General features: G+C 43.4%; 2 protein-coding genes and 1 pseudogene across 15 annotated transcripts in view; all 3 read left to right on the top strand.

The window, feature by feature from the left end:
- Window positions 1-5255, top strand: part of Rai14 (retinoic acid induced 14) — a 150297-nt gene extending 145042 nt beyond the window's left edge. For 6 of the 9 annotated variants that reach the window (XM_006520187.2, XM_030248808.1, XM_006520188.4 and 3 more), the window contains 3 exons: window positions 1746-1895; window positions 2667-2732; window positions 3452-5255. In XM_006520187.2, the coding sequence (XP_006520250.1) occupies window positions 1746-1895; window positions 2667-2732; window positions 3452-3529 (294 nt within the window). In that variant the 3' untranslated portion in view covers window positions 3530-5255. The remainder of the gene's footprint in view (window positions 1-1745; window positions 1896-2666; window positions 2733-3451) is intronic. The other 3 variants (NM_001166408.1, NM_001356534.1, NM_030690.3) reach the window with 1 other exon arrangement.
- Window positions 12684-13901, top strand: Gm8174 (predicted gene 8174; annotated as a pseudogene).
- The window catches only part of Ttc23l (tetratricopeptide repeat domain 23-like), a 61553-nt gene continuing 53836 nt past the window's right edge, over window positions 15451-23167 (top strand). For 2 of the 6 annotated variants that reach the window (NM_001378877.1, NM_001378878.1), the window contains exons 1-3: window positions 15557-15631; window positions 16573-16644; window positions 22644-22827. In NM_001378877.1, coding sequence (NP_001365806.1) covers window positions 15576-15631; window positions 16573-16644; window positions 22644-22827 — 312 coding nt within the window. In that variant the 5' untranslated portion in view covers window positions 15557-15575. Of the gene's footprint in view, window positions 15632-16572; window positions 16645-22643; window positions 22828-23167 lie in introns of all 6 variants that reach the window. The other 4 variants (XM_017316786.2, XM_030248814.1, NM_001374772.1 and 1 more) reach the window with 4 other exon arrangements.

The following is a 23167-nucleotide window of genomic DNA, read 5'->3' as shown; positions in this document are numbered from 1 at the left end:
ATTTGTTGGTAGTGACCTGTGCAGATACTCGGAGGCCCTATGTGTGTGTGTCTGTCACTGTCCCCAGAACCACTTTTGTAGCATGAAGAGGCAAGGGATGGTGATAATAGCTGTAATTCCAGCACGAGTGAGGCTCAGGCAGGGTTACAAGTTGAAGGCTACCCTGGGCTACATGATAAGACTCTTATCTTTCAAATCAAAAGTCTTTAGGATATTTTTTAAAGACCAATCTAGAAACCTACACACAAATTCAAAACAGTAATAACAGAACACGGGTGTTGCTGGCCTCTTAGTTCCAGTCGTTCTTGCTCTTATGAAACAGTATGACCAAAGCAACTTGGAGAAGGGATGGTGTATTCTGCTTACACTTCCACATCACCTTTGAAGGAAGTCCGCACAGAACCTCAAACAGGGCAGGAACCTGACAGCAGAAGCTGATGCAGAGTGAGGCCACGGAGGAGTGCCGTTCCCTGTCTTGCTCCTCACGGCTTGTGCAGCCTGATTTCTCATAGAACCCGGGATCACCAGTCTAGGAGTGGTACCACCCACAATGGGCTGAGCCCTCCCCAGTCAGTTACTAAGTAAATTACTGGCTCCCCACAGTTTTCACTCTATATCTGTGTGCCTTTGAAAATGGAGATCAGGGCAAAATAACCTTTATAGTGACTCAGGCGATGAGAAGACAGGACACACTCTTCCTGGACTCTGAAACCCTAATAGTAGCTGTGCTGGCTAGTTTTTTTTTAAAACACTGCTCTATGAGCAACGTTCTATTTTTCTTTTTCTTTTTCTTTTTTTTTTTTTTTTTTTTTTTTTTTTGGTTTTTTGAGACAGGGTTTCTCTGTGTAGTCCTGGCTGTCTGTCCTGGAACTCGCTCTGTAGACCAGGCTGGCCTCGAACTCAGAAATCCGCCTGCCTCTGCCTCCCAAGTGCTGGGATTAAAGGTGTGCGCCACCACGCCCACAAGCTAGAGTCATCAGAGAGGAGGGAGCCTCCCGCCTTAAGATCAGGCTGTAGGCAAGCCTGTGGGGCATGTAGAGAGGATTCTGGGTGTGGCACAAAGGATGGAGGGAAGCAAACCGAAGTGAGTTCAGGATCACGCTGTACCTGAATTATCTCTCCATTACCAAGCCCTTATGCTCTGAATGGCATCAGAACCCTATTCGTCTTACCCAAGGACTGCTGTGGTGGCATGGGACATTGTTTTCACTTTAAAGCAAGATCCCCAGAGGTGGTGGGGCTCCTCGACCTTAGTGGTCATCCGTTTCACTGAGAAACGATGCCTGTATTTCAGGGGTGAGGTGTGCCTGGAGCTTTAAGCGCAGTCTAGGAGTACACCTACAGTATTTATTTGACTTTGTAAATGGTGAAGAACCACTTCCAGATTCACAGAGCTAAAGGTCTCTGTGTCACAAGACAGGTGTCTTCCAATAATGGATTTGGTCCTCATTCTGGTTTAGATTTTTACTGCACTGCTTTTAAAGTAAGAGCAGAACGTCGGTGGTGTAGCTTTTCTTGCCCCTCAGACACTTAAAACACAGTAGGCTTTATCTGAATGGCACCAGCGACAAGGTCCTTACCGGTTTGCCTGAGTTCATTATGCTTTATTTCAGGGATTTGAGAATAAAAAAGGAATTGGAACAGAGACTCAACGAAATGATTAGTGCTGGAGGCATAGAGACATGTGGAATATTCTTGTGCAGACACATTGCTAGCCCGTTAATTCAGTCCTCCTTTCTCTCCAGATAAATGAAATGACCAGGGAAGTCCTGAAGCTGAAGGAGGCCCTGAACAGCCTCTCGCAGCTCTCCTACTCCACAAGTTCATCCAAGAGGCAGAGCCAGCAACTGGACCTGCTACAGCAGCAGGTCAAGCAGCTGCAGAACCAGCTGGCTGTGAGTGTTCTCGGCCTGTTGGGGAGTGGGGCAAGGGGGAGCAACTTTCACACCAGTTAGCTGGCTGTGACCAAAAGACACCCGTGAGTAATGTATTCAGGACTTGTTGGTGAGAGAAAGCTAGAGAAATGTTGGTAAGCTTTCTAGGAGTCATTGCAATGAGATGGGCAGCTATGTCTGTCACTGGAAGGGAATATCAAGGAAGAACATTGAGGCTGTGACTATTCCTGTCTCTGTTCTTGGCACAGATAACTAGCTAAATTCCTTTGGGACTTCCCAGCCTGTGTATGTCCTATTCATTTTCATGAATAGATTTTATTTTTAACTTAAGTGAACAAATATTTGCTAATTTGTGAAGTTGCAAATTACAAAAACTCTTAAAATCTTTATAAGGAAGTTTGCCCATAACTCAGAAGCACTGGAATAATTTCATTTTTGCCTGTCATTTATCATTTATTTTCTTACATTTCATTTTTAGTGGATATCTCTGTGTGTGTGTGTGTGTGTGTGTGTGTGTGTGTGTGTGTGTGTGTGTTTTAAAATGAGATTTTAACAAGTACTTTCTCCATAACTATTCTTCTAACATTGACATACCAAAATAACTAGAGACATACAAGCTAGTGAATTTAGCAAATCTAGGAGCTTCCTGTGCTAACATACAGAAGCAGATATGAAGCACCTAGCTGATAGATTTTCATGCTGTCTTCTCCTTTAAAGACTTGCCCCCACCACCACCAAGCTCATTGCTAATGTGAAGTTGTCTGTTTCTAGGAATGTAAGAAACACCACCAGGAGGTCATCTCAGTTTACAGAATGCATCTTCTATATGCCGTTCAGGTATGGTAAGACCAGTGGCATCCTAAAGCAATATGGCAGCCTAATCACGCAGGTAGTAGCACAGATCTGTCATCCCAGAAATTGGGAGGTGAAGGCAAGAGGGCTAGGAGTTCAATGCCACCCTCTGCTATATCGTGAGTTTGAGACCAGCTTGGGTTACCCGCAACCCTGTCTCAGATAATAATAGTTACAATAATGAGGCAATAGTTACAATAATGAGGCAGCAGATGTTGCCCAAAGTGCCATAGTCAGACCAGCAGAATGAAAAGAATTAAAGGAGAGTGTCCTTGTTGAGAAGCCTCAAATGCCTTTTGCTTATCTCAGACTTTGTGTCAACGGCCTACTGATTCATGGTGTGTTGAGAGGGACTGTCATTGGGAAAGACATTTGTGCTTTTCCCTATCAAGACGACCCAGGCCATCTTTAGTAGTGATGCCAATATCCTCAGAGCCCTGCCTTACCCTAGTGCTTTGCTTCTGTTTGGCTGGGCTCACATTCACAGCTAAGAACCCCGATTTTTGTAGACTCAGCCATCCCCCAAAGGGAAAACAGGGAACCCTCCTTGACTTCTCATGAAAACTAAGAGAATGGATAGCACTGACACTCTTCTGAACATTTGGGAGGAATAAACAAAAGGCTCAGCCGTCTTGTTCCCCAGAGGAGAAGGTGTTATGATATAAGCAGTGTTCTAACACATGTCTTCTGTGTGAATTTCCTAGGGCCAAATGGATGAAGATGTCCAGAAGGTCTTGAAGCAGATCCTCACCATGTGTAAAAACCAGTCTCAGAAGAAGTAAAAATGGATTCTTTGGCAGGACACTTGCCCCTCGTTGCCTCTCTTTGTGTTAGATCTGGGGTTGTCACTGACCACTGCCATTGTTCTTATCCATAGTGTGCACTGTGACCCATCGTAGCATCTTTTCCAGAGGTTTCTGAGGGCTAGTCCCAAGAGAAGATACCCTCTTCAGAACTGCATAGGTACTCCAGACCAGCAGAGGTGAAAGACCCTGCTATCTCTTCAGAATCTAGCACTGGGATTGGCACCATCCCGGTGGCTTTATGGAGTGATGTGCTGAAGCCACCATGCAGTGAGTGGTCCTTGATCCCTGCCTTTGGGATGTGCCATTCAGCACAGGAGAGCATTTTGCCTTCCATTCCCCAAATATGATTTAATTCCTAACCAAACTAAAATGACACTAGAAGTGAATGCTTAAGACCCTTTCTCCTGTGGATTTAAAAACTCTACTCTGTCCCCCCAGCTGCCTTAAATCTCATCCCCTTGCTTGTGGTCTCATCATTTGATGAGTATCATTAACTAAAGTACAACGTTTTAAGCCAAGAGTGAAGTCTCCTTAAAAGTTTTCAGTAAGTCAACATACTGTAAATTTTCTATGCAAACTTGCCTAGAAAACTTTCCACAATGCTCAGGAAGTCCAGATATTTGTATTTCAACAAAGGACAGTAAACTATGTGTTTACAGCCAAAAGACATGCCTCATAGTTCTTAACCTCAATTTTTTAAAAGTGTTTTTTTTCCTCTATGATATTTTTATTGGCTTTTAAAGATGTTTTCATAGCTAAAGCCCTAAGTAAGTGAGATTAGATTATATTAACATTATTTTTAGATAAACATACTTAAGACTTCTCAAAAATGTAACTTTTTCCTCAAAAGTTTTCAGAGGGTAGTTATATATTCCAAACTCAGTATGAGCTGCCACCAGAACCACTAGGAATTTCTGTAGTCTACTTCTGAATGCAGTAAATACTCCTTTTGCCCGTTGAACTTGTAAACACCTCAAACTCTAGCACCCACGAATGATTCCTGAAAGGGCTGTCAGTTCCAGTCAGCTTCTCCATGTTGAAAGTAAAAGTTCCAACATGGCACCGCGGTGCATAGCAGAAACCTCGGGGGAAATACGCCTACCGACCTTACTTTCAGGTTGAAAAGGTTCAACTTGCTTGCAGCTTCTCTTACAGCCCCCATGGTGAGGGAGATAAATGAAATAAAGGAACTTTGGGTGTGTTACTAAAGGTAGCGGTCTACTCTGACAGGACCCATCTGAGGCCACGTGGCTGAGTTGGGTCTGTTCATCTGTCTTAGGTAACGATCAATACCAGCATGAATTGGGTCTGTTCATCTGTCTTAGGTAATGATCAATACCAGCAAAACAAAAGTGGCTTTAGGTTGGTGGTGATACTTTTCTTAAGTTGTCTGACTACAGTTAAGCATTTCTCAAAAATGTCCCCAAAGAAATGTGAAAGGATTTGCCACGGGACTTAAGAAATGACAAAGCCACCTCCCCTTGTGTCCCCACACAGAAATGCTGCAGAGTGTTTAAAACTTGAGACATTTTGTAGGACGCCTGACAAAGCGTAGCCTTTTTCTTGTGTCAGGATGCGTATTTATTACAAGTATTCTGGTTAAATATTGAAAAGTTATATGCTGTAGTTTAGCATTTTTTTTGTCTTTGTAATTTACAGAAATTATTGCAGAAAATAAATGTGGTTCATTTTGCATCCCTTTTATGGATTTGTGGTGTTTGTGAGCAGATCCAGTGGCTACAGTAACACTTGAGGGTGACGGTTTTTACATCCTGCTTGACCAGTGGGAGCTATCCCCACCAGATCACTTAAGAATCCACTCCACCATCCTGGAGCTGTGCCCACCAGATCACTTAAGACTCCACCATCCTGGAGCTGTGCCCACCAGGTCACTTAAGACGCCATCATCCTGCTTCCAGGGTTCATCCTGAACTCTGTTCCATTTAAGCCACTTTAGGGCAGTTGTACCATAGTCCTTTAAATCAAAAGGGCTTTGAACTGTAGTCTTTCTATGTGGAACACTGGATTCCTCCCTGCCTCTGTCCTCTTTAATTTAAAAAGTAAGTATACCCCCTTCTGCTCTTACTAAGAACAGTTCAGTCCTGCGGGAGAGAGCAGGGAGCTCAGCAGTGCAGTGAGCGCTACCCTGCATTCCATGATGAGAGATTCTATCTCTAAAAGCAACAAACAAAAACAACAAACTCAAACAAAAACTCTTGTAGAACCAAGTTTTGTGTTAAAGTCATCAAATATCCAGTGGGAAATAATTGGTGCTGTCACTTAAGTAGCATAATATAATATAATACAATATAACCAGTTCCCTCCACTCATTGCTCAAGTCTTCCAATGCTAAATCAGAGGTACTTTATATTACACATTGACACTTGATTTCTAGAGAAGCATTTGTGTGATATTCAGTTTACTTATTTGAACCTTTAATGGTCCCCTCCTCCACAGCCCCCATCCTCCCAAAAAGAAAGACAATGCAAAGAGAACAAGGTTATTTCTATTTTAAATTATCAAGCGGAATAATTGACATCACAGACCCAGCATACCAACTCAGACCAGAAGGTGATTCTTAAGGATACATTACCCTCCATGATCAGGTGTGGAGACTTAGGTTTTTCAAAACCCACTTTAATGAGGGTTCTCAAACGCTTCGGCCTCCCTTATAGCCCACTGACCAAAGGTAGGGGAGCAAGATGATTAGCATGACAATTGGAACACAGGCTTGTTTAGAGGTAGTTATTTGGGGGCAATTCCAGTCTTTGTTGTCAGCAGTCCAATCCACTAGCAAAATACCAGACATGAATCAACAGCAGAAGAAACCAAAAGGCTCCACACTGACCAATCTCAGCATGAGTCTGCCAAAGCAGCAAGCAGCAGCTGGAACAAACACCGTCTGAAGTTTCTTGGTGTTTCTCTGTGTGAAGTCCCAACAAGCATAGATCAGTGACGAAAACAAGGTGAACCAATGCCAGAGCGTAGTCATCGGAGACCAATGTCAGCAAAGCCTAATGAGAACCAGCAAGGAAGACCAATGCCAGCGTGTCCTCCACTGTCTGTTGGACTATACATATACACACCCTCTCCAAACATCACGTGTCCTCTCAAGTGTCTGCTTCAGCAAAACACCACATGCCCCCTCGTAAGACAGCTTCCAGAAAAGCAGCACATATCTGTTCTCAGCAAAACATGCTCTCACATGTCTGCTTCGGTGAAACATCCTCTCATAAGACAGCTTCCAAATTAAAAAAAAAAAAAAAATCACATGACATAACTGAGTCTCTAAGGAAATTTTTCCACTTCATAGACGTCAGGCCATTCCTCTAGGATGAATTAGTAAACTAGAAACAGATCTTTCCCTCCTTGCTCCCAGATGTTAGCTTACCTCTCCAGAAACTACAGATATTAAGGGGGTGACCTGAGAGTCTTATACAGGGATGCATTTTAATGTGAAGATTCTTCTTAACTACAAGACAGTATTTCATAGTATTATGATTTAGTTAGCTAGTTCCTCAATGATGAGATTTTAATCTGTAAAAATGGTAAACCAGCTTTCCTTTGTATAAATAAATTCACACTTGAGGATTTTTCAAGTAATTTTCAAATTGACCGTTTTTATACTACCCTCCATCATGATTCAGGCAATATGGAGAGCAGAGTACTGTTGGCATCATCATATGAGTAAGAGAGAATGTTCTCCTCATACTGGAAGAATAATAGAATATTTGTTCTTACATAAACTTTGTGAAGACAAGCTCCAGAGCCTTCAATACCTAAATCCACTCACCCTAAGATAAACACATGATAAACTGTGGGGGAGAATGCTCCCCAAACATGTTGGAGCACAGCTTTCTGCATTGTGACAACTCTGGAATGCTGGATGCTAACAGCAGCAGAACCCTGCCCAATGACGATGGAGGCGACACTTTCTGAGTAAAGATAAAAAGAAAGACTACAGGGCACAGAGCTGGCAAGGGCAGCAGGCTCACAAAGCAGTCTGGCCTGCAGCTTGGGACTGAGAACTGTTGAGCATAGTGGGAGGGCATGGGAACCTGCAGAAATGAAAGACGGAGACGAGCTCTTCTGACGGCCACCACGCATGGGTCCTTAAAAGCAGCTAAGGAAGAAAAACCCGTGGAGAGGCTTCCAAAAGGAGATGTGGCCCAAGAGATGGGAGTGGATAGGGATGGGGATTCCTTCACTTATAAGCCAGGCCCTATAGGAGGAAGAAAATGCAGTATACCAGATTGTTCGAGGATGTGAGAAGAGAAAAGAGCAAGGCACGGACAGATAGAAATTACAGCCTGAAAAGATGGATGGTAAGGGCTCCCTACGTGTTACTGCCAGACACTTTTAAATTCAAAGTCAAACACTCTGGTAAACAGAGTAAGTACACTCCTCCCAAGAGTTTTATTTAAACAAACTTCGGAATCTGTATAAATATGTTAATACACAGGGATAATTGCTAACCAGTTAGTTGCCCCTAAAATAAGATTGTCTTATTTTATGACCATTAGGAAGGGCCTAATCTAACAACAGGGCTCCTAGAAATTTTTTGATTGCATTTATTCATTTGTGTTTGAGTATGTGTACATGCATATGTGTGTGAGTGTATATCATAGTGCAGCGTGACGCTGTTCCCTCTGAGTGTGTGTTTCCTTAGGATTGAACTCAGGTTGGCAGGCTTGGCAGCAAGCCCCTTTCCCCTTTGAGCCATACCATACCAGCCCACCAGGGATCCTTTAAAGTTGAGGAAAGAACAAGAATTCAAGGGAACTTTGAATACACTGCTCCAGAGTCTTAAGGTGAGCTCTAGATAATACAGCTAAATCGGGCTGTCTTCCAGCCATTCTTGCCCAGTGACAACCATTTCAGATTTGTGGGTCTGCTGAATGGTAGAGTTTGTTTTCAAGGCAATTATCCTGTTACAGAAACTATGGGAAATGGGTAACCAAGAGTCCTTATACATGACTGCACATACAGATTATTAATAACATCCTGGTCACAGCTTCACTGAACTGGCTGTCACCTTGTAGGCATTGAGGAATCACCATGTAGGTGGAAGGACCGCCTAGAAGGCCTGTCACTGCTCATCCAGTCTCGTCTACAGTTCCCTTTATTGCTTTTTGCTGTCACTTGATCTCATTAAGTTTGGTCTGCTTCAGAACCCTTACATTAGTGCTCTTTGCCATTAGTGTATATAGTAGTTTGGGTGAGCAATGTTTCCTCATTACATTAATACTGTTTGCTGTTAATGCCTGTAGTAGTTTGGATGAGCAATATTTCCTTATAGGCTCAGGTATGTATGTGAACACTTGTTCCCCAGTTGGCCCTGTTTGGGGAAGTTGTGGAATCTTTGGGATGTGGAGCCTTGCTGGAGTAAGTATGTCACAGGAGGTAGGCTTATAGTGTTTATAGCCTCTGCCCACTTCAGTTTTCTAATTTCCTTGTGCTGGCAGAGGTGTGATCCGCCAGCTTTCTGTTTCTGCCACCTGCTGACAAGCTATCCCCACCATTATGGATTCTAACACTCTGAACCTATAAGCCAAAATCAGCTCTTCCTTAAGTTGCTTTCGTTCATGGTGCTTTATCACAGCTACAGAAAGTATCTAAAACACCATACTAGAATGTTCCATTTATATTAACTTGCTCATGTCTTAGAGGTCCCTGTTTAGATACTATCTTGCCAGAGAAACCCTCCTAGATTACATTGTAGAAGATAGAATTCCCCTTTCCACATGTCTCCATTAAATTCCTCACCTGCCTTTACTTTTCTCCTCTTTATCCTTTGCTTGCAAAATTACCAGGTCGCATATAGCCTTGGTGGGGACAGGATGACATGGTTCCAGACAGGACCAGCAGACATGGGCCACCATGAGTTTCGATGGCTGCCATGGACATAATAAGCCTTGTTTGTATAATAATGTACATGTTTTACTCCCTTATGAATGCATTCCCTGTAACATTAATGACCCCATGATAATAAGACAGCACAAGCCCAGGAGCTGAAGGTGTGGTTAATGTCTCAGCAAAATAGTAAACGTTGGGACCTTCAGGGCAGCCCTTAAGGCTGTGGGAAAGAACTCTAAAAGCATAAGTTTAAAAAAATACATAATTTCTCAAAAAAATGAAGGTGCAATATGAAGTATATGAGGGACTTCATGAATCTAAAGGAACAAAGGCAGGTGCTTTTATGAGTCAGCTTGTCAGAAAGACACAAAGCAAGGCAAATTCCTGAGTTCAAGGTCATTCTGGGGCACAGCAAAACAGAGAAAGCAGGCTGGAAAGCTGTCTCAAGCAGAGCACAGGCTGCCACCTTTGACCCATGATTTGACTTCAAGTCGTTTATTTTCACCACTCCCAGACACTCCTTCCTCAGAACCCCTCTCCAAGCTGAGGCTAGCCCTTGGCACAAAATAATCCACTCAGCTGAGTGAATGCTTGTGTGAGCCTTTCAATGCTGCCCTCTAGATGTGGGCTTATCCAGCTTACAAGAGGCCTTTCTACCAGTAATTCATATAATGGTGGGTGTGCTCTACTACCTAAGTCATGTACCTCTTTTCCCTAACTTGTAGAAACACTATTATTCATAGAAGCCATGTTTTGTTTTTGTTTGTTTGTTTGTTTTGTCATTTCCTAAATTCCAGGAAAGCAAATATTTTTCTCCTTGATGTTTAACTTCACTTCTAGTGGTGGTCTTCATCTTAAATTTATCTCTAAGAACTCCTTTATCAAAGGCTTGGTATCTAGCTGATGGCATTACTAGAAGCTGATAGCAACCTCAGGAAATAGGGCCAAGTTGCAAGAGGTAGGTCCTTTAGAGAATGCCCTTCAAGATATACTGGGCTTCATTCCCATTCTCCTTCCCTCTTTCCTTCTCCTTTCCTTTCCTCTCCTCTGACTACTTAATTTCCATAAAGAAAACACTGTCCCTGCCAAATGTTCCATGCCATGTGGCTTTGTTTTGTCATAGGCCCTAAAAGAGCTAGGCCAAAGAAACATCAGCTGAACCTTTGAAGCCATTAGTTAAAATAAACCTGTTCCCTATTAAAATCAATGAATTGGTGAGATTCTTAACAAAAGAATGGGTCTCGAGGATATCATCCTTAGTGAGGTAACCCAATCACAAAAGAACACACATGCTATGTACTCACTGATAAGTGGATATTAGCCTAGAAGCTCAAAATACCCAAGATACAATTTGCAAAACACATGAAACTCAAGAAGAAGGAAGATCAAAGTGTGGACACTTCTATCCTTCCTAGAAGGGGGAGCAAAATACCCATGGAAGGAGTTACAGAAACAAAGTTTGGAGCAGAGACTGAAGGAATGCCCATCCATAGACTTCCCCACCTGGGGATCCATCCCATAAACAACCACAAAACACAGACACTATTGCAGATGCCAACAAGAGCTTGCTGACAGTAGCCTGATATGTCTCTTAAGAGGTTCTGCCAGGGCAAGACTAATACAGAAGTGGATGCTCACAGTCATCCATTGGACAGAGCACAGGGTCCCCAATGTAAAGAGCTAAAGAAAGTACCCAAGGAGCTGGGGGTTTGCAGCCCGATAGGAGGAGCAACAATATGAACTAACCAGTACCCCCAGAGCTCCCTGGGACTAAACTACCAATCAAAGAAAACACATGGAGGGACTAGTGGCTCTAGCTGCATATGTAGCAGAGGATGGCCTAGTTGGTCATCAATGGGAGGAGAGGCCCTTGGTGCTGTAAAGGTTCTATGCCCCAGTGTAAGGGAATGCCAGGGCCAGGAAGCAGGAGTGGGTGGGTTGGGGAGCAGGGGGAGGAGGGAGAGGATAGGGGATTTTTGGAGGGGAAACTAGGAAAGGGGATAACATTTGAAATGTTAATAGAGAAAATACCTAATAAAAAGAAAATAAACCTTTCCTCAATCTAAGCTTCTTTTCTTAGGTATTTTGCCACAGCGACAGCATACTGACCAACACAGTCCACTAGTTCTTCAAGTAACAGACATCTGATGCATTCATACATATTCAATAAATATTTGTGGTAAGGCAGATGAATGGATTCATAGTCCATAAAACTTACAGGTAAACACAAAGGTTGAGCCCCATGATGAGATGCAGGGTCAGATAGATGTGGAAGCTTGGGAGTTAAGTCATGTATGGTGGTTTGAATAAGAATGGCCCCCTTAGGCTCAGCAGGGAGTGGCACTCCTTGAAAGGATTAATAGGAATGTAGCCTTGGAATAGGTATGACCTTGTTGGAAGAAGTGTGTCACTGGAGTGGGACTTGGAGGTTTCAAAGACCCAAGCCAGGTCCAGAGTCTACTTTCTGCTACCCACCCAAGGATCCAGGTGTAGAACTCTCAGCTACTTCTCCAGCACCATGTCTGCCTGTATGCCATTATGCTCCTTGCTATAGTGACAAGGGACTAAACTTCTGAAAGCGCAAACAAGCCCAGATTAAATGCTTCCATTTACAAGAGTTGCCAAGCTAAGTTTCTTCTGAAGCCCTGGCCTTCCTGCCCAGGGATGGCTCCACCCACACTTGGTTAGGCCCTCCTCTATCAATGCACATTTAAGAAAGTACTCCAAAGATATTTTAAGAAAGTACTCCAAAGATATGCCCCATAGGGCAATGTGATGGAGACAGCTCCTGGATCTAGACTCCTTCATATAACTGGGCTGTGTCAAGCTGACAGCTGAACCTAACTAGGAGAACATCCGAGTCTGTCCAGAGAGGCCAAAATTTTCATTCCAAAAATATGTATTTGGATTTTCTTGTCTTTATATTTCAGTTTCTGGTACTGGGCTCCTTTGAAACTAATGACATTAGATTTGGGTCATAAAAATCCCAAAGAGCTCTCCACATATGCTTTCTCTTCTCTACAAAGTCTCCACCTAAGCTTTCTAACTTTTTCTTTTACTTCTTGTGTTTGTCTGAGACAAAAACTCACAATATAACCCTGGCTAATCTGGTACTTGCTGTGTACAGCCCAGGCTGTCCTCAAATTTGCTTCGAAACTATTTCCACCTTCGAAGTCCCGAGATTGCTTATTTCTACTTTGGGATTAAGAGTGAGTGTGTGACTCTCTGCTCCTTCCTGTTCCAGAGACAGTCGCATCTTCTTGTGCAGTGCCAGCCTCGTCTCGTAGACAAAATGGTGAAGGTCGGTGTGAACAGATTTGGCTGTATTGGGCGCCTGGTCACCAGGGCTGCCATCTGCTCTCCACTTGACAAAGTGGAGATTGTTGCCATCAATGACCCCTTCATTGATCTCAACTACATTGTCTACATGTTCCAGTATGACTCCACCCACGGCAAATTCAACGGCACAGTCAAGGCCGAGAATGGGAAGCTTGTCATCAACGGGAAGTCCATCACCATCTTCCAGGAGCGAGACCCCGCTAACATCAAATGGGGTGAGGCCGGTGCTGAGTATGTCGTGGAGTCTACTGATGTCTTCACCACCATGGAGAAGGTCAGGACCCACTTGAAGGGTGGAGCCAAAAGGGTCATCATCTCTGCCCCTTCTGCCGATGCCCCCATGTTTGTGATGGGTGTGAACCACGAGAAATATGACAACTCACTCAAGATTGTTAGGAATGCATCCTGCACCACCAACTGCTTACCCCCCCTCCCCCCCCCCCGCCAAGGTCATCCATGACAACTTTGGCATCTTGGAAGGGTTCATGACCACAGTCCATGCCATCACTGCCACTCAGAAGACTGTGGATTGTCCCTCTGGAAAGCTGTGGCGTGATGGCCATGTGGCTGCCCAGAACATCATCCCTGCATTCACTGGTGCTGCCAAGGCTGTGGGCAAGGTCATCCCAGAGCTGAACGGGAAGCTTACTGGCATGGCCTTCCATGTTCCTACCCCCAATGTGTCCGTCATGGATCTGACGTGCTGTTTGGAGAAACCTGCCAAGTATGAAGACATCAAGAAGGTGGTGAACAGGCATCTGAGGGCCCTCTGAAGGTCATCTTGGGCTACACTGAGGACCAGGTTGTAGCAACTCCCACTCTTCCACCTTTGATGCCAGGGCTGGCATTGCTCTCAATGACAACTTTGTCAAGCTCATTTCCTGGTATGACAATGAATACGGCTACAGCAACAGAGTGATGGACCTCATGGCCTACATGGCCTCCAAGGAGTAAGAAACCCTGGACCACCCACCCCAGCAAGGACACTGAGAGCAAGAGAGAGGCCCTCGGTTGCTGAGGAGTCCCTATCCCAACTTGGCCCCCAACACTGAGCATCTCCCTCACAATTTCCACCCCAGACCCCCATAACAGGAGGGTCCTAGGGAGCCCTCCTTACTCTCTTGAATACCATCAATAAAGTTCGCTGCACCCAAAAAAAAAAAAAAAGAGTGAGTGTGTGAGTAGACATACAAGAACTAACTATGGTGACTAACGGCACTCCATTTCAGAGTTAGCTATGGTGACTAACAGCACTCCACTCCATTTCAGAGTTAGCTATGGTGACTAACGGCACTCCACTCCATTCCAGAGTTAGCTGTGGTGACTAACGGCACTCCACTCCATTCCAGAGTAAGCCAACAAGCCTCAGTTCATACACATTACTAAAATTTACATTTGAGGGACAGGGTTAAGATGGCGCGGAAAGAAAAAGAATCGGAGACTTGTAATGTTGAGACTTTAAGGTTGTGTGACTTTGCTTTGTAACTTTGCAGATGAAAGCAACTTGCTTCTTTTCTGTTCAGGGCTAGTTAAATGGAGGCAGACTCATCATCACCTTTAGGAAGGGGAATTTAGTGTCAATTCTGGTACCACACTAACAGTCACAATGATCGGCAAAAACAAGTATTTGGAATAAAGAAACTTTCCCTTCACAGGTTTAAGATTTTGACTTGATGGTGTCTGACTTTATTAAGGGAAATGAGTCTTAGATAATATAAAAATAGACTCTTCTTTTAAAATGTTAAATATCAGTCATGGGGTCACAAAAATCTTCATAGAATCCTAGAACCAAAGAAGCTTTAGAGAGCAAAGGGTACATGTACACTTATAGTGTAGTCAAAGCAACGGATACCCACTGGATGGGACCTACACCAAACCTAGGAGTCAAAACGGCAACCCTCCCATCCTGAAACCACGTTTATCACTCTGGCCATCATTTCATGCTGAAGCTTCTCTTAGAAACCAGAGAAAAAGACAGGCTGGGATCTTTCCAGACGTAGGCACTTTAGGGTACAGAGTTAACCCTTGATTGACAGACCATCAGCGTTTATCACATACGAAAGCAAACTCAGTTAAATCCTCCTGCCTCGAAAGGCTTTCTTGACATTCTAGAGTCAGTGATGAATTTCCACTCCAGATACGTAAGAACAAATGCAAAGCATACAAAATAACTGTGAATTGCTTTTCTCCACAGGCGTTCTTTTTAAAACAGGAGGGACTTACCTGCTCAGTTGTTAAGAGCCTAGTGCATAGTATGATTCATTATATCACTTTCAAATGTGTGCCACAGCGAGTGTGCTCTTGTGTGCTCTGTGACCTTGTGGTACAAACCTGCGTGTGGTGTTTGCCACATGTGCCTTTCTCCCTGAAATCTTAACCATTGGACATGTATTGGCCCATTCCTGAATCTCCCTGTACTGTTTTCTTCAACAAGCGTGACTCTAACCCTTACCCAAGGAGGTAACACTGACCGTGACCCTAGAACACCTGGAGAATGAACGTTGCTTCAGGAAAGGGGAGGACTGGCTAGCCAATCATTGCTGAAAACTCGCATAGACATGGCAGTTTTAAAACCATCAGGCCCCTGAAGCCTGCAGCTCCTTCCTTTCTTCCACGGGATCTTCCTTCATCTTCAAGAAATAATGTCCTTGTGCGACAAGGCACTGCAAGACCACTCAGCAGCAGTAAGGATGAACGCCAGGGTTTGCCTTGGCTGGCCGAAAGTGCCTCCTTTTGGTGCTCCCTGCATCAACCTTAAGGCAGTGTTCCATTCCCATGGCAACGCATTGTCTCCAGATCCAGAAGCCCAGCTTCAGCGAGACTCCTCATGGCCCGGGCACCCGCACAGGCCCGAGGTAGCAGAGGTCTGAACTGCCTGGCCCGGTGAGCAGGCTGGGAAGGTGTTTCTGTGTCAGTGAGCCAGAAGAGCTCACCAGCTTCTGGAGCAGGGGCCCAGAACGCAGGCAGGGAAGATGGTAGCCGAGCTCCAGGGGCGTCCACAGTTAGGAAGCAACAATAGAAATGCCAGGGATGAGCATCGAGAGATTTGTCCTAGAGGGGGGCCAAGTGTGGTGTCCTAGTCCATCCAGGATCCAGTGCAACTGCGTGGGAACTGTGTGTGGGGCTTTGAGAGTTCAGAATGTGAAAAAAGTAGGACTTAGAAAAGGGAAGTTAGCCCTTCTGTCCACCCCCTATCCCCACCCCACCCTTTTTCCCCCCCAAAGTTGGGTGTTCTGGAGCCTGGATCAAGGAAAGTTACCACAGTATTCTTCAGGGTACGACTTGGATGGTGTTATTAATCAGTAAGGTGTGCATTTAAGGGTTAGGGATAATATAGAGAAATACATTCCACAAATTATTAACCACATCCCGCATCTTCCCACGGGGTCACTTAGTCAACAGCTGACAGTAGCAGCCTAAGTAGTTTTAGCCTCTTAACTAGAACTTCCGATTAAATAGTGACATGACTCCTGGAAAAGAAATTTTTTATTTGGCTTTTCCTTAGCGCAGCCAAACAATATTTGGGTTGAATAGGTCGCCATAGTTTGGATGATCCAGTAGAGGTAAAAGGTGTGTGGTTTAAGAAATGCTTTTAAAAGAACTTTGGAGATGTAATCTAGAGTAGAAGTTAGGGAAACTAAATCTAACCCTGATAAGCACCTTCAGTTTTTCTTAGGAGTCTCTAAACATGGGTCTGCATAGTCCGTTTGTAGATTTATATTTAGCACTTTTAATTTAAAGTCAGTAGCATCCACCGGAGGGCAATTAGAACAGATGTCTAAGCCCTTTCCCCCAAAGCTTACCTCACACGTGACTCTTGGTAGGAAGATGCAAGCCAACCCCATCTGCATTCCAACTGTTAGCAATGACGCCGACTGGGACTTCTGCTTCCACCTGTAAGTACTGACAGTGCCTTGACAAGATGCAGCTCACTGGCCAGAAAGGGTAGGACTTCCCATTTTAAGGAAAGCCCAAGTCAAGAGCTCTGTGAGCACTTTCCACAGAAGAGAAAGGTCCACAGCTGGACTGTATGTTAATATTAAGCATCCAGTCAGGTTGACAACCTCTCAAAGAGGGACGAAAAAAATTTCTTTTCTAATTTATGAAGATTTACAAAAATAAAGATTTACAAAAATAAAGATTTACAAAAATATGAAGGTTTACAAAAATAAAGCATTATTACAACTCTAGTAAAGCCAGTGAGGGAAAAAAAAAACATAACAAACCCAACGAGTAAGATCTCATGAAATAAAGAGGCAATGGACAAATAAAAGCAGTTTTAGATTTATTTTTACTATTTTAAATTATGTCTTGTGGGGGGGAGGCAGGGAGGGGCAGGGATGTGAAAGAGGAATGGATGCCTGTGGATGCCAAAGGAGGATGTTGGATACCCCGGTGCTGTAGTTACAGAGAGTTGTAAAGGACCTGACATGAATTCTGGGAACTGAGCTTGTGTCTTCTGGAAGAGCAGTGAGTGCTTTAACAAGTCCTACTGAGCAGATCCTGTGTGCCTCTCCCCTACATCAGGGCCGCATTATATAGCTGCTAATTATAAATCAAAGGGAGTGGAAGCAGTTTGGCCGAAGTCGTGCAGCTAGTTAGTGGCATTTAATACAGGTAGTCTATTTTTTAACCATTATCCATTTCTCTATATGGAGATCTCTTACTCTTGGCACTATTGACATTTTGAGTTAGAAAACTCTTTGGGAGGTTTCAAAGCATACTTTGCCTTTACCCATTAAATGCCAGTAGCAATGCCTGGTTAGTAGCAAAAATTCTGCCAAATCCACCCAGGTGGCAGAATCAGCCTTAAATGAGAACCCTGCTTTGTACAATGGCCCTTGTGTAGTCATACAGCAGGAACAATGGCTATCAACCGCTTCTATCCTTTAAACTTTTCTGATAGACATAATAAAATGTGGACATAAATAAGTGTATTTAACTTTAATGCTGTCTTATTTCAGTATATTTAAGATACTATATACAACTGCTGAAAAATTGTATAATAGTGAGTCATAATAATTTAGCCTATTTTCCCATTTTTGAGAAGATCTTAACATTCACTAGTCATATTTCCCACTCATAATAGCCACCTGTGGCTAGTGGTTATCTCATTGGAGAGAGATTATATAATACATCATAAAATACCTTAAAGTTAAATGTTATAGAACTGTGAAAAATGGACTTAAAAAATGTAGCATTCCAAAGCTCAAGAGATCTCTCAGCAGTGAAGAGCACACACACTCCATGCTTCCAAAGGACCAGAGTTCAATTCATGGCTCCCATGTGACAGCTAATAGTTGTCTGTAACTTCAGTCAGGAGATCCAAACCCTCTTCTGGCCTCCACATGCATGCCCAAGGTGCACTGACATACATACAAGCAAGACACTCATAAAATAAAGATAAATAAACCTTTTTAAAATATAGAGTTCACAATTTAGCATCATGGGGATAACCAAACTATATATTACCAATCAGGATTCATATTTATGATGTCAACAGACAGAATGTGTCACAAGTCTAGGAAGTTTTCATTCAACTTGCCATTCCTTTTATTCTGCTTTCTTGTGAGATACCTCAATTGTCATGAATAATTGTTGTGAGATATCTTAAACGTCATGTCTTAATTGCTAACTATTTTATTTTATTTTATTTTATTTAGCTGAATGTTCAAAGCTAGCTCAGGGCTATTGTCAAATCGCCTTCAAAGACCTCATTGATTGACATTTTTTTTGAGATTATAGTTGAAGGCAACTGCCTTGATCTCAGCACAATCTCATTCAAGACTTAATTAAAAATATTAGAGCTTACAATTTTTAACAACCATACTAGTAACCTCTTTCGTGAATTAATGGATTTAACTTCTGTACCACATCTGTGGAATAAGCAGCTCAAGGAACATTTCCTAGTGGGTGGAAACTATTCTTTCCATGAGCTGTTCTGAGTTTATAATCTCTTGTCACAGGTTTCCCAAGTGCTCCTTGGTATTTAAACACTCCGAAGACGCGTGTTCTTTTTCATACCATTCTTGTCCACAGTGTAGCGATTTGTTTGAATTTGCTGTGAGCTGGATAGGCATTAGGATTTGAGGAATAAGTGTGATTCAGCCTCAGCCTCGGAGGAATTGACCTTTAGAAGGCCAAGAAGACTCCCAGGGGGGGGGGAGCGGGTGTGTGGGGGGTGTTGTTTGGTGAGAGAGGAATGTCAGACTATAATGTGAATTGAATTTTAATAGAAATTTGGAGACATTTTGCAACCCCTTTGGAGTGTCTTTTTAGTGCCTAGAGAATTCTTACAATGTATATTCAACCCCCTTTCCTACCCATCCAACTTTGTCTTCTATAAACAAACAACAAAATAATATCAAGTCCAAGTTGTGCTTGGGTGTGTAGCCATTCCCTGAAGTGGCATCCTTAGAGAGAATGGACCCCCTCTCCCAGAAACCTCCAGGTGCGAATAGAGTTCAGCTAGGGTTGAGACTTCATGCCCACATCCTCTCTCTATGCTGGGATTTTTGCCTGGGTTGAGCTTGTGCAGGTCTTGTATGTGCTATTGCAATGGCTGTGAGTTCATAAATGCAGCCACCCTGTTGTGCCCAGCAAATGCTTTCCTTGTAGTCATCTACTGCCTCTGGCTCTTAAAGTCCTTCCACTCTCACTTCTGAAGTGATCCCTGAGATCTTGGGAGGAGGGGTGTAAAATACATTAGTCACTTTTCTATTTCTGTGAGAAGACTCAACGATTAAGGCACTTTAAAAAGAAAGAGTTTATTGGGAAGCCTTTCAGGTTCAGAGGGTGAGTCCATTATTATCATGGCAGAGAGCATGGCTGTAAGCAGGCATGCATGGTGCTGGGGCAGCAACCAAGAGTATGCATCTTGACCACCACCATGAGGCAGAGAGAGCTAACTGGCAATGACATAGAGTTTTGAAACCTCAAAGCCTACTCCTAACCCCAGGGACACAACTTTTCCAAGGCCACACCTCCTAATCCTTGGCAAACAGTTCATCAACTAAGGATTAACCTTCAAATATATGAGCCTATGGAGACCATTCTCAATAGCCCATACTGTTTGCAGGACTTCACTGACCAGCAGCTCCAGAAGTAGCCCATTCATGACCCTGGGATTTTTTTTAGCCTGCTGTGTCTAGTAAAATCCTTGTCACCCTATTATAGGGTAACACCATTTACATTTCCCTTACCACATGATCCAGCCATACTTCTTTTGGGCATATAACCTATAGGACTATATAATCTTACTTCAGAGATAGCTGCTCATTGATGTTCATTGCTGCTCTATTCACAGTAGTCAGGAAGTGGACACAGCTTTGATGTCCATTGGCTAACGAATTGATAGTGAAAATGTGGTCCATTTACACAATGGAATGTTATTCAGTTGTTCAGAAAATAGTATTATGAAATGCACAGGTGAGTGGGTGGAATTGGAAACAGTCACTCTGAGTGAGGGAAACAAGACCCAGAAAGTACAAATGTCATATGTTTTCCTCTCACTTGTGGATATTACCTTTGGATCTTCAATGATGTATGTTTCCTTTGTAATACCCAAAGATGTCAGGAAATTAGTAAGAGGCCATGGAGAAGAGCTTTTGAGAAAGGGGAGAGAGAACCCAGTGGTAGTAAGGGAAGCAACAGAACAGGAAGGGTTAATTGGAGCACGAGGAGGGAAACGGTGGGAAGGTAGAGGCGGACATATGGAGAAGGACAACTAACATTAAAGAGCTTTGTAAAACGGCACAGAAAAACCTATCACCGGAGAATCCCCTTAAAGTACATATGATACACATAGACAGTTGAAGTGGAATGTTTTGGTCACTGCTTCTGAGAGACATTTCCTAGCAGATGCCCAGGCTGTGTCCAGAAGGCAGGTAGAGCATTCAGTAGACAGATGAGAAGAGTTCACTTCATCACTTGCCTTCCAAACAGCAGCCTCTCTCATGGTCTACTGAAAGCATGTTCATCTAGAGCAAGGTCAGTCCTCCCTGGCCTGACAAAGTGCTCCTCTGTCCACATGACCTGCACGCCTGCTTGTCTCTGGGGATATCATTTGAAAGAAGACTCTGACTGGATTTTATGTAAGTTTTCAAACTTGGAGCAAAAGATAACACTTGAACACTTAAAGAGAACAGGAAATACGCAGCACCCCAGTAATCAGTGTAAAAGGACCGTTTGTTGTTCTTGTTGTTGTTGTTCTTGTTTTGTTTTGTTTTGTTGAGACAATCTTGTTTTGGAGCTCATACTGGTCTTGAACTCCTAATTCTGCTTGGGCCTCCTGGCATTATAGGCAAGAGCAATTGTAGGGGCTCTTTATTTTAAAAAGTTTTCAGTGTCTGGACTTTTTTTTTTTTTTAGATTTATTTATTTATTATATGTAAGTACACCGTAGCTGTCTTCAGACACATCAGAAGAGAGCATCAGATCTCACTACAGATGGCTGTGAGCCACCATGTGGTTGCTGGGATTTGAACTCATGACCTTTGGAAGAGCAGTCAGTGCCAGTGCTCTTAACTGCTGAGCCATCTCTCCAGCCCCATGTCAGTACTCTTAAAAGCATTGTGAATACAAAAATGATTCCAATGAGGGGGGCATTTCTAAATATTATTCCTCTTATAATGTCAGAATTCGGTTTATTTCAGATCACTCTCATTCTTCTGGCGACGTTAGGGCCCTCGCTTTTGTCTCTGTGTACACTTCTCGCTACCTACGTCATAACGGCTATCAGCGTTGCTGTCAGAGGTGGTTGTCTAGATTGTCTGTGCACATGCGTGTGGTTGTTCCTGAAGAACTTGTAACTTGGTTCTTTCTTACCACATTGATTTCTTTTTCTAACACAACAAAAGAACCACTTGTGTCTCAGTCTGCACTTGACCTAGCAGGTGGTTGGTTCTCTCTTGCCGAAAGCTGCACTCTTTCTGGTTGATTACAAATTCCAGGATGATGGTTTTGAGGTATATGGAAGAGGAGCTGTGAAGTCAGCTGGCCTGCAAAATGTTAGGCCCCATCCCTCAGTTTACTGTATCAATCCCTTTCATGGCCAGGATCTTTTTGTCTTTAATATGGATTTCATAAGAAGCCCACATCTTTTTTTTTTTAATTTTCTTTATTTACATCTCAAATGTTTTCTCCTTTCCAGGTCTCCCCTTCGGAAACTCCCTATCCCTTCCCTCCTCCCCCTGCCTCTATGAGGGTGCTCCCCCACCCACCCACCCACTCCCATCTTCCCATGCTGGCATTCCCCTATATTGGGGCATCAAACACCCTCAGGCCCAAGGGCCTCTCCTCCCACTGGTGTCCAACAAGGCCACCCTCTGCCACATACGCAGCCAGCGCCATGGGTCCCTCCATATGTATTCTTTGTTTGGTGGTCCAGTCCACGGGAGCTCCTGGGGGAGGGGGTCTGGCATGGCCAGGATCTTAATTGTAGGACCTTCAAGATCTTCTGACTCAACACTCTCATTGTTTTAGATGAAAAAAACCAAATCACAGTGCCAATAGCAGAAATAATAGCTTCCACACTTGCAAACTATAGTTCACTGAAACAGTGATTCGTGAGCCTCACCTCTGTTGATCCTTCTAATTGCAGTAAGCAGGTGTTTGCGTTAACCCACATTTGCAGAGAAGTCATTTACACAATGGCTTATGTAAGGTTACCTGCTTTACAAGCAGAGGGACTGGGACTCTAATGCAAGATGGCATGTTTACTTTGAGCTCCCACACTGCTGGCTTAGAAGCTAGGTCTTGAGAGTAGTGTGTGTTTACTGTACATCCTTATTTAAAACTGAACTTAGACAGCAAGTTACTGTCCCCGGCGGTGGACACTTGAGCCTCTGTGTTGTCTTTCTGAGAATCCTGATCCTTGTCCCTCTGCTGCCTTCAGGTCACAGCAAACTGGAATCCCAGCACAAGAAACAGATGACTTGTTCTCTACTTGTTACTGTGAGGAGACTGAGGAAGACACTGCACATCAGGAAGCGGGGATGACCGTTGACTGTCTGTCTATTCCCAAAAAAAAGTTAGCTCAGTCCCAGAAGAAAATTAATCAATTCATTAACAGCAAAATGGTGAGTAAACAAAACCTTTACTGGGTTCAGGTTGTCATTTGAAAGCATGCACAGGATATCAGATAGCCTGCCTTTACTGTAGGATGAAGCATGAGAGGAGAATATTATGGGTTGTTACCAGGAGGGAACATAGCGAAGGATAGTCTGGGAGCCAGTCTACCCTCCAGTTCTCCTCTTCATTGTATGGTCCTCACAAGAGGGCTTATGCTTTTAACTTTTTAACAAAGCATTTAACTAAAAATTCAGTGTTTGCCATATACAGTTGCCACTGGATTAGTGTTACTTGAAAAGTCTTTTAGTCCTTTATCAAGGTTGCAAGATGATCCTTGGGTGAGAAGAG

Source organism: Mus musculus, chromosome 15, assembly GCF_000001635.26.
Source record: "Mus musculus strain C57BL/6J chromosome 15, GRCm38.p6 C57BL/6J".
Lineage (NCBI taxonomy): Eukaryota > Metazoa > Chordata > Mammalia > Rodentia > Muridae > Mus > Mus musculus.
Note: the sequence above shows the minus strand (reverse complement) of the source record. Positions and strands in the feature narration are given on the sequence as shown.